Raw genomic sequence first — 10,813 nt, 5'->3', positions numbered from 1 at the left:
CAGGTTGCAGTCGGGCAGACATATTGGCCTGTCTGGTTATTTGGGTTAATACTGGCTATTCACACTGTGGATTAGTGTTGGTAAAACGGAGCCGTCACCTGGCCCTAATCACACAATATAGTAAACACACGGCTGCCAACTTGTTTGCCTTTCTTCATTTCTTGCTTTTATTTATGTACTTTCAAATTAAAAGCACATTAACTGATTTCTCCACCTCTCCTCTTTGCAAGAATAAAATCTCTAAATATTGACAAATGACACAGGTTTAGTTTATTTTTGATCCCATGGACCAGTTTTTCCACCCTTTGTCATCCTGAACTTTTATCCGAGGATTATAAGTATTTACAGAAGAGCTCATTTGTATGCAGACGTAGTAAAATGACCTCAGGGAACAATTAACCCCTCATGTGAACACTTTGTAGAACAGTGAGTCTATTATCCTCCTTTACCAAATAGACCTAAAAGAACAGAAAAAGGCATCAGTAAAATAAATATTAAACACTTTTTATTACATTTATTAAATAAATTCAAAACACAGTTTAAGTAAAAGATTCATACTTTATTATTTCTGTTTGTACATTGCTCTATATCAGAGCAGCAGCTCAAGGTTTGGCACTTGACTTCCCAACTATTATGTGTGACGATCAGCTATTACATTGGTGCACAAAAACATTCACAACCAATGTTTCTCTTCCTAACCCTGTTAAGGCTAATTATACAGCATGGTCTCTCTTACTCTCTCTTGAGATATGCCAACTGTTAAAAATGAAAACAATGATCATTAGTAAATATATCAAAGATTATCTGTGCAAATACCTCAATTTGATATGTTTAAGACATGGATCTAACATGTAATACATCTGCTAGTACATGAAAGCAATGCATAATTAAAAAAAGAGGTGAAAAACATTTCAGGAAAGTGATTAAAAGAACAATTTTTAGACAATTTTCATTTAAGTAACAAGTAATTTGTTTTAAGCTAAACAACAAACTGGGCTAATGGCTTTGTATAGACTACATATAAATTACATAAAATGTTTGACATTTACACATCTTATAGCACTTATAATGCATCCAATGTGCATGTATAAGGTGGTAACACTTAACTTAAAGTGCATGATAAAACACCAAAGTACATCATAAGCACATTGCATGCATTCATACCGTTTTATTATAACCTTTCATCAGGAAACTCTCAATGCATTAAAATGTTCTGAATCTCACATCATAAAGAATTTATGTGTATTCTTACCAGCAGCTGTTCGCCCCGTTATGCGCTACTTTTGGCCTAACACTTTATGTTTTGATTATAGATATATTAATGTGCTTATAATGCCTTGTGAGCAACACACTTCAAGTACATTTTTTTACCATCATAGCCTAAACAAGTAGAGGCATGGTCATGCATCACTAAGTTTGTGTATTTTCTATTCAGCTAAATCAAGATGAATTTTAATAATTTTAACCAATGTTAAGGAGGATTCAAGTACACTTACACTATCTTTAAACCTAAACATAATTGACTAATGTCCTCCTTTTCTTTTGAAGGGCAGATGATGTCCACACAGACCATAGTACAGACACATATGGCAGTGATTCCAGTATGTGTGAGCAGAATGTACATAGAACAAATCCTGCTGACCTCTCTAATTAAAACATAGTTGTACTCCCTCAGAGATTCTGTAAGGCAGAGACACGTGACAAGTCTTTGATGCCCAGATATGAAGCTGATTTGTACCAGCACGATGTGAATGTTCACAAAAATGTTACCGCCTTCAGTGTGAAGACTCTAAAACCTTTGCTTCGATTACAATGGCGGGATTCTCGATGTCAGCTTTGCTCTGAACCATCCTCAGCTCCAGCTGTGCAGGACTGGGTCTTTTCCCAGGGCCGGCCATCTCTGAAGAAGACGAGGGAAGAAGAGCAGTTGAAAGAAAAACAACAGGGTTTTACCGTTTAAAAAAAGCGGTCAAAGTCATTCTTGTCTGTTGTGAAGGCTGAGACTGTTAATCCTCTTGTGCTGTTACTTGTGTGACTTCTTCTACATGTAATGCAATTTTTACTAGAAAAACCAAATGTGCAAACAATGTAGAGTAATGTAATCAACTAAGATGTGTCTTGACAATTGTTGAGATAATGCACACTACTGGTTGACATATTACTACTGATTGTGTAAGATTATGTCCAGTAAATGTCTTGAAGACAAAATAAAGAGACAACATGACAAACAGAAGTCAATAAACACACACAAACCCTACCATTGGCATAAGTAATGGTCCTCTTAATGACATGGTGCATAACTGAGACGGTCTTTTCACAGGCAGCCTGAGGAAAACAGAAGAGAGTTGGGATTAATTTATTACAGAGTGACCAGATTACATCAGGTAAGAGTGTTACTGACCTTCAGGTCTTTGGGGTGATGGTGAGTCCAAGCTAGCAACAGGGCAGCAAACAGGTCTCCTGTCCCCACAAATACAGCATCCACTTTGGGGATGTCCATGCAGATTTTCTGGCTTGTGCTGGTCCCATCCGGTTTCACTACAGCGAGGACACACACCATTAATCATTACTGTGTAGTTTGGTCCTTTTCCACACATGACTGGCAATAACTGATACAAAGGTTCTTCCACCAGAAATAAAAAAGAGAGTTTAAATCCCCAAATATCTTCAAAGCAGCAGTAAGTAGACAGAAGAAAGTTGGTCTGGTAGTTTACCAATTTTTTGGCTCCCAAGGGCCACCAAGAACTGGTCCCCATGTTTCGAAGGCAGGTCTGTACTAGTGAGGACCACGGTCTCTGGACCCATTTTATGAAGCAAGTCCATCACCTGCACAGTAAGAGGGGTCCCATTTACTCAAGCTTTGTATTTCTTGGTGTCATAAACTAAATTACATACAGCACAATGAGAAATATTCAAGACACTCACCTTGAAAGCGTCGTCCTCTGTGTTGATTTTCCTCCCAGTTAATAGCCTTGTTTCAATGAGAGATAACGTACAGACGTTTATTCAAAAGGATTTTTATACACATTATCAGGTGCAACAACTAATGTCCCAGTATTTACCTGCATCGGATAATGATCCATGACTGTTCTTATATTCTCCAAATTAGTATCATGCCCTAATTCACTTTTACAGGCTGCCTTTTATGGATGCTTTTCAAATTATGTTGTATAGTGCACTATTAATTCTGTTTATGATGATTGGAAGTGCACTCACTCTGCTTCAAACTGGTTGGGGGTGAGGATGTCGGCTAAAGGCACTACTTTGTCCCTGTAGATTGGCAGCAGGTTCTCTGGAACGTACTGAAACAGAGAACAGAGACTTTTATTCCATGTTTTTTAAACCTGGTTTTCATGCAGTTATAAAAAGACACCTAGTTTCTCAAAATTATATTTTCCACAGCGAAAACAAATAATTACGTTATGAAATAAAGATGCAAGATTCCCCTGCCACAATTAGTACAGACTAAATATATACATTATATTTTATATATATATTTGATGGTGTGCAGGAGAACAGAGTGATGCTTGTGTTAAGACACTTTCCCCCCCGCATGGTACGGCTAGACTTGACTCTCTTTTGGTTTTGCATTATGGATAGTACCTGGTACTTCTTTTGGTCCCACCTCGGTCGAAGTTTGAAGCGAGCTGAGCTGATAGTAAAAGATGAGGAGGAAACACTGCAAAGCACTGATTGCTTACGTGACGCGGGACATCCTGTATAAACCCTGCATGTTTAAATAACCAAGCTACCATCGATTGTGACCACAGTTTTTTTTTATTACCTCAAAAATGGCAGCCCTCAAAACCACGCCATGGTCAACTGACACAGTGCAGACGTATCAAGAACACCATCCCTTCATATCCTCTGTTATAAGAACAGCAGCTCCTTTTTTTGTGTGTGTAGTTTTGTGTGGAGTGAAATCGAGAGAGCAGCGAAGTTTCAGTCTGGTAGTAAATGTACAGAGTCGGTGAAGTGAAGTGAATAAAAGTTGCAGCTCCTCCAGACAGAAGCTTCCTGTTATTTCCCAACTGAGTTGCTCTGAAATTCAGCCTTTTCTACTTTGAGGGGGGGTACAATTCAAAGTATTATCTACAGTGGAAAATGAAGTAGAGGTACGAAAAGTGAGTAGAGTCGAGCCGTACCATGTAGTGGGAATACAGATTTATACAGTAAATCCTCAACAGCTGTATAGTGCTTACCATAGCACCTTGGTCTCCCATCACAGGATCACAAACTGTGGAAAAGAAAACACAAAATCTTTGGACTTTCTTTCGAAAGAAACATTATCAATTAATCTGCTGGTTATTCTATTGATCCAGAACAAAGACATCACAGCACATTTTCACCGCTGAGAAGCTTAAAAAGACTGACAGATTATCAAAATAGTTGTCTGATATGTTTTTGTCCATCGAATCGATTCACCAGCTGCTCTAATATTAGTTATTCCGATTTGATAAGTGAAGAATGTAACACCCACCATATACCAAGCTGGGATTGGCCTTCTTCAGCTCCTGAATGATGTCAACCACCATCTCCAGGAAGGACGTGTCCCTGCTGTACCCTTGTGTGAAAGCGACAACCAAAATGGTTTTATAGTTTAATAGTCAGTCAAAGAAATAAGATAAGACAAGATGTTCTTTTATTGATCCCCCTTAGGAGAAATTCAAGAAATCCAGGTACACATTCTGGTGTCGACACATCAAAGACATGCCTATGTTTAGACTTCCTCATCTCATCTGCTTCCCCAGATTTCTTTTTCTCCACACACGCTGCTCACCTGTGAGGATGTAGTCATAGTGGTTCACCTTATTGAGCTTAATGCCCTCGTATAGCACATTTAGCTCCTCTGCTGTCAGTACTTGCCCTTTCCAGTGGGCGTAACCTAGGATTTAAGAGGGAGAATGGAGAATCAATATTAAATGGCATTTTAAAAAAAAGACACTGACTTTGGAGTTGGAAAACAAAAATCCAGAAATTCTGTGGGAAACTAAGAACAACACTGTAATATTGCACGCTGTGTATTGATCTAAAGAATACATAAGGACGTGTTTTTCTCCTCTTTGCCCCCCTCACTCCTTCTGCTGAGGTCCCTCTCCTCTTCTGTGTTGCATCCATGGCCAAATGGGGCCTCCACACTAACTGAAAGGGATGCCTGTATCCTGGCTGCCAGATTCCCCCTTTCTTTGTCCCCCTTTTAACCATTAACCTAGAATAAACCCTCTGAAGCTGTTCTGACTGCAAATGATTGGACAGAGAAAGGACACACAAACACACTTTGATATGTTCTTCAAGCTGTAGCACAGAGTTCACACGGACCCCAAACTTGACGGAAGTGTACATTAATGCCTTCAATTAAAGTGAAAATGTCTGAATATTAATATTGTTAATACACGTACTATTATAAACTATAAGTAGGGATACAGTCCACACGCTCCACACTGACCAGTTTCCTCTCACAGAAGAGCCGATGTTTATATTAATCAGAGCGGTTTCTGAGCCAATGTTTAATGCCCCTGTGGTGAAAGCACATTCTTCACATACTTTAGCACCACGAACCCCCGATTATAATCCTATCCTCTACGCAGGCGTTGCAGCCAACAACTTTCTGTTTTGTTTTCCTTTGATAGAGCAACGTTTTTACTGCACCGTTGCACAACATGACTAGAATGAAGCTAACTGTGGGATAATGATTGAGTTGTTGATTCGTTTATTTAAAAATAAAAAGACAATTAACATGCCAGAGGTAAACATTTCTGGCTTTCATCAACCTCTATATTATCCTCCATATCCTCCTACCCAACAGCGCTCAAGATCAAGGATATCCTGTTGTCCTAGGGACAATGAAAGTAGCACCTGGGACACAAAAATACAATGTCTGGGACAATTCTGGGACAGTAAAGAAATAGATCATTACATTTATGGATCATGGAATATTTGTAATTATAACTGTAGCTCTATGCTATGTCACAAGTGTGCATAGACACACAAAATCAATCATAGAAAGAGACGAGTATTGCCCAAATCGAAGGATTTTCTCGCAAGATTTAACGACTTTTCAGACCCTCTTGGTGAGACTAGCGACTCATTCAGACCGTCAGGGAAAAAGTGAGAAATATATTCAAATTACTACATTGTAATTCATTCCTGTGCATGCTGCTCAGAGTAACAGTACTGGGGTCTCTCCCTCTCCTCTTGTGCCGTGTGCAGGAAGGCGGAAGGTGTGGGGGACGTCTGACCTTCTCTCTCACTCTTTCTCTCCAGATCTCTGGATTAAGAGTTCCTATAGTTTATATGTAAATAGTGTGTTTGAGCTTGTTAATATTTAAATAGTTAGGTTTGGCTAAATAATAATAATAATAATAATAATAATAATAATAATAATAATAATGATGTATGTGTGTATATTTCTACTGAAATATTCAGCAACAGGTTTGCATGTTTGAGTGATACATTTATTGATCAAACAGTGAGAAATAAACAAGAAACCTCCGTGGAAGTCCAGAGTGAGACAATAAAGAGATACGAGTTACTGAAATAAAGTTAATAACTATATTCATTATGTAGAACTTTAATTTGGGACAAATGACACAATTTTCACTTGTCTGGTCCTGTTTCTCAAATCCAGGCTGCGGTACATACTAATACAATGCTGTACATACTATAAACTAACTGTTATTGATAAGACTATATGTTACATGTCTGCATAAATATTTCTCCCTTTACATAATAAAATGTGTTTAATGGCATCGACTCAGTTGTGCTTAGTTATCTTAATACATGCAATGTCAGCTAATGTTGTAAAACTTTAGATATTTCCTGTGTGACTGACATTTCTGAGTCATTTTGCTTTCACTTCTCTCACAGTCTCACTCTCAGTCAGTCCAACCTACGGTGGCGTCTTTCAAAAACAACAGATTGAAGAGGGAAATGAAGGGTGTGAAACCCAGTGAGCAAACATCCTCTAACTGATACTGGTAGCCAATGTCCAGCAAAAGTTACATAGAAATAAGAGCTTTACAAGTATTTGGAGATTAAACCTTTTTACCATTTACACAACTGCAACAGACATATGACCTTCCTTCCTCTCACTTGTTTGGATATCTGATTAATTATACTCAACAGGCTGACAGAAAGAGTATTTATTGCAAATACATAAGATAATACTGACAATGTTAGGCTGAACTGAAAGTATGTTTGTCAAACATAAACGTTTATAAATGTTCATTCATTACAGCAGAGTCTTTATGTGAAATGATTCTATAAACTGACTTTGCATCAATTGTCCTTTAGATTAAATAGTACACAACACTAAGCAACGTACTCCCAGTGATGTACCCAGTGTACATTTGGAGTTAACTGAGAAGGAAGATGAACTGATCTGAGAGAAAGGGTTAGAAAATGTAAAAACGTCTTGAGTTAAACATAGTCCCCTCCTCTAAACCCAGCTGATGACCAAACAGACTGTATTTCACTGAGTCAGCTAACGCACACAAAGCTCATCAAAAGGTTTCTATGATAGTGAGACAAAGTACAAGGACTTTGGACAGTGATTAACTCACTGCCTAACTGTTCACTGAACCTTATATTTAGATTTTTACTTTACACTACAATTATACTGCTTATTTATACATTTTTTATGTTGCATTTTATATTGCTTTTTAGCTATGTCTATGTTGTTCTCTTTACTTGTGTTGTTACTGTGTGTAATGCTGCTGCTACACTGCAATTTCCCAGCTTGGGATCAATAAAGTATATCTATCTATCTATCTATCTATCTATCTATCTATCTATCTATCTATCTGATTAAAGAGGTAGAATCAAACCTTTTCTCAGTCTCTCTCTTTCGTGGTGTGTGTATCATGAACAAATATGCTGAATGCATAATAAATCATCTCTAAAGCCAATTCTTTAATATTCTGAAGCCTGCGTATCCTGTGTACTGTTTCCTTGCTTGAGAAACAACTGCGAGTGGTTAAAGTCTACACAAAGAAACTTCCAGACACTGAATGGCACCACGTGGATCACAACTTTTATAGACTTAAAGCGTTCTCAATCCATGTACTATAACAGTTCTAACAAAAACTCATAGCTTCATATGAGAAATAAAGCGATAAAAAGGGCCACAATGGGCCATTTAAAAAGCACTCAGCCGACCTGTGTGATTGGAGAACTGCACAGAGTTGATGGAGTCCACTTCAAAGCCCAGCACCTGAGAACAAGAGTAATAAAGCAGCTGTTGAAACAGAACAATGACGTCTGTGCAGCACCGGCTCTCAATGACCGTTTGAATTTCACTGTGCTGTGGGAACAACATGGTGAATTACTGTGAGAGTTTCTCAACGTGTGTGTAACGCTGGCTTTTTTTTTTTTTTACTTTGACATTTCAGGACTGTTGTTAAATTCTCCTGCACTCTCAGAGGACTTAACCCGCAGAGCTCCTGCTGGACCATAACACAGATCCTTGTTTGAACGTTTTGCTGTCTCATAAAATGCAAATATAAGTCCAGCACACCAAGAAACGCTGACATGACACTGTATAAAAAAGGGATTTAGAATAAATCTCAGATATTTGACTGATTAATGTGGAAATAAAATGACACTCAAATCCACAAATCTTACAGACTTCAGTGTGCTTTAGAAGATAAACTATAATGTAAATAATAAGGTTTAATATTTAGTATGGTGCTTTAATATCCCCTTCTGCATGGGGGGGGGGCTCCAACTTTTACAACTGGTTTGAACTCGCTTGCTACCTGTAGCTGCACTGTTTTTGTTAATAGTAGGAAATACCTCTCAAATGTGATTTATGAAAAAAAAAAAAAAAAAACCTGTCACATTAAAAGCATATCTTTCACTGAGTTTGGGATATATTTGCTGTATTTCTATTTTAACCTTTAAAGCCAGGTGGGTGAATTAAAACACAGATACAGTTAATCGGCCTGCAGCGACACGAAAGCTTCCTGTTACACAAACCAGACAGTTACACGCATTATATGTGTTTCCTGCCTGTTTATCGCCTCTTTTTGTCGCCTGAACCGGGATGTGAACCGGGATGTGAACCGGGATTTGAACCTGGAGCCAGCTCTTACCTGCAGCGGGAATGTTGCCGACTTGTTCCCAACGTAACCCCTGACAACGTGACTCTGAATGGACAACACACGACACTCCATTACCGCGAATACAGCGACTGCGCTCACAGACACCGAGCGAGAGACAGCGGACGTGATGAGTCCTAAAGCTGAAACTTAAAGCATGTGAGGAACAACTCCAGCATTGAAGGGCAGGGAGCGACGCCGCTGCTTCTGACGTGAACGGGGTTTTTTTTTTTTTTTCTTCAGGCAGCTGTAAGGGCAGCTAAAGTGGTGCGTTCACAGGCTCGCAGTGAGGGTGGGAGACGCCGTGGTTCCTGCCGGGTTAAACGTTGTGCTCGTACTGTGATAGACTCCGCTTTTTGTTTGAATACTGTCTTAAAACAATAATAATTCATTAAAGTCATTAAATAATACACTTTATTTGTGAAGCACCTTCAAAAATATACGAGAGTTTTTTTTTTATTCTGTGCAAAAAATACATACCACGATTTATCTGAATAAGAGGCTTCAAAAGGCCGAGTTACACAAATGAGTTATTACTTTTTAGCCTCTTTGGGCCCCGTAGTGTTCTTGGATGAACCCATTACAGATAAAACAAGTGCCAATTAATTAACAAGTCAATGTGATAAAATCCCCTCCAGGGTAAGGGTGACTATATTTTCAAACCGGGTGCCTTAAAGTGAACGGCACCTGAACGCAGCATTCAGGAGCTCTTTTTTTTTTTAGGAAACTTCTCACAACCGTTAGTTCTGTCACAAAGATGACGCTGCCCGTGAGTCATAGCCTAGCAACAGTTGACAGTGCAGCCTTGACAACAACACATTGATTGATTGATTGATTGATTGGCACACATACAGAAGGAATTGTGCATTGTTTATGGTTTTGTATTGGATTAGGTGATAATGAGTGGGACAGAAGATGATAAACGTCAATAAAAGATCTGAAAACAGGTGTAATATAATTATTATTTTAATTGTAGCGAAAACGAGGCCAGTATGAAAACGGGGAATGATCATATTGGCAGCTGGCTAAATATCGATTTATGTTAGTGTAGAAAATAATTATTATGTGAAACTGAATATTGATTAATGTTGCATGTACAACACAATAAAGGAATGGAGGATTAAATGAATTCATTTTTTAAAACATTTTCAAACAAAAAGTCTAAAAAAATAAAGTAAATTCACATAATTCTCACAATTAGATTTTCAGATCTTCATGTTTTCACTAAAACAATCCGGAAATCACAGACAATATATAAAACAAGTTAATGCTAATTGTTCATTTTTATTATCAGCTGTTTTCAAGATTAATTGATAAATCATTAGTTTATAGTAAATAGTAAATGTCCAAACTCTCAGATTTCAGCTTCTCAATGGTAAATATTTAATGTTTTCTTTAGTCCTTTATAATAATAAACTGAATATCTTTGGATACAATAAAGTGCTAAGAGACCACATACCTCTACCAAGGTTGCACTCTGCTGTAAATGTTATAATAATAATAATAATAATAATAATAATAATAATAATGCACACAGCAATATAAAATGACCATGGCTGTGACTTTGGATTATGACCTGTCAGGAAATATTAAGCTTTTGTATAATGATTGATTGGGTAAACAATAAAACACTTTGTCAGTCATGACCTCTGAGTTATGGCCACCTATATTCATCACGTGGCGCCATCTGTAGGTGAAGTGTCTTCACATTTAGT

At 37.9% G+C, this 10,813-nt stretch overlaps 1 protein-coding gene across 1 annotated transcript; it reads right to left on the bottom strand.

Moving 5' to 3' along the window:
- Positions 1-538: 538 nt before the first annotated feature.
- Positions 539-9,314, bottom strand: LOC127365577 (pyridoxal kinase). Its single transcript, XM_051403779.1, has 11 exons — positions 9,093-9,314; positions 8,158-8,212; positions 4,781-4,885; positions 4,481-4,564; positions 4,203-4,237; positions 3,217-3,302; positions 2,926-2,971; positions 2,715-2,826; positions 2,402-2,538; positions 2,259-2,325; positions 539-1,900 (listed from the first exon to the last, which is right to left on the bottom strand). Exons 1-11 carry the CDS (start codon positions 9,171-9,173, stop codon positions 1,776-1,778), a joined length of 933 nt encoding a protein of 310 aa, XP_051259739.1. The 5' UTR covers positions 9,174-9,314; the 3' UTR covers positions 539-1,775.
- Between the last annotated feature and the right edge of the window lie 1,499 nt (positions 9,315-10,813).

Source organism: Dicentrarchus labrax, unplaced genomic scaffold (assembly GCF_905237075.1).
Source record: "Dicentrarchus labrax unplaced genomic scaffold, dlabrax2021, whole genome shotgun sequence".
Taxonomy (NCBI): Eukaryota; Metazoa; Chordata; class Actinopteri; family Moronidae; genus Dicentrarchus; species Dicentrarchus labrax.
This window is presented reverse-complemented; position numbering and strand designations above follow the sequence as displayed.

Excerpts from the sequence above, each read along its gene's own strand:
- LOC127365577 (XM_051403779.1), bottom strand. The coding sequence starts at position 9,173 with ATGGAGTGTCGTGTGTTGTCCATTCAGAGTCACGTTGTCAGGGGTTAC. Across the intron at positions 2,972-3,216 it reads CCCAACCAGTTTGAAGCAGA|GCTATTAACTGGGAGGAAAA; the intron begins GTGAGTGCACTT and ends CATTGAAACAAG. Across the intron at positions 2,539-2,714 it reads CCTTGGGAGCCAAAAAATTG|TGAAACCGGATGGGACCAGC; the intron begins GTAAACTACCAG and ends TCCTCGCTGTAG.